This window comes from Penaeus monodon, chromosome 23 (assembly GCF_015228065.2).
Source record: "Penaeus monodon isolate SGIC_2016 chromosome 23, NSTDA_Pmon_1, whole genome shotgun sequence".
NCBI classification, from domain to species: domain Eukaryota; kingdom Metazoa; phylum Arthropoda; class Malacostraca; order Decapoda; family Penaeidae; genus Penaeus; species Penaeus monodon.
The window spans coordinates 2,059,247-2,059,543 of NC_051408.1; the positions used below are offsets into that span (position 1 = coordinate 2,059,247).

The 297-nt window shown below is 58.6% G+C and overlaps 1 protein-coding gene across 1 annotated transcript in view; it reads right to left on the minus strand.

Annotated features, from left to right (window-relative positions):
* Positions 1–297, minus strand: part of LOC119587712 — a gene marked incomplete at its 5' end in the record, with an annotated part of 8,210 nt that extends 7,913 nt beyond the window's left edge. The window contains 1 exon segment of the mRNA XM_037936394.1: positions 10–297. Coding sequence (XP_037792322.1) covers positions 10–297 — 288 coding nt within the window.

Here is a 297-nt window from a genome sequence, read left to right on the forward strand (position 1 = left end):
CACACTAACCTCGTCACTCATGTCGGTGAAGAAGTCCTTGACGATCGCGTGGATCTGGCCGGCCTCCTTGCCCTCGTAGATGTCCTGCGCCGAGTCGAGGACGAGCCTGAGGTACAGCTGGGTCTCGATGTCGCCGTTGTAGCTGGCCAGATAGTCGTCGAGGTAAGCTACGGTCTCGCGGAGCGCCTTGCTCTTCAGTATGGGCTTCACGGCCTCCTTCAGGAGCTTCATGGCCACGGCGATCTGCTTCTTGTCCATCTTGAAAGGCAGTTTGAAGGGCAGCTCGGGGATGTGCAT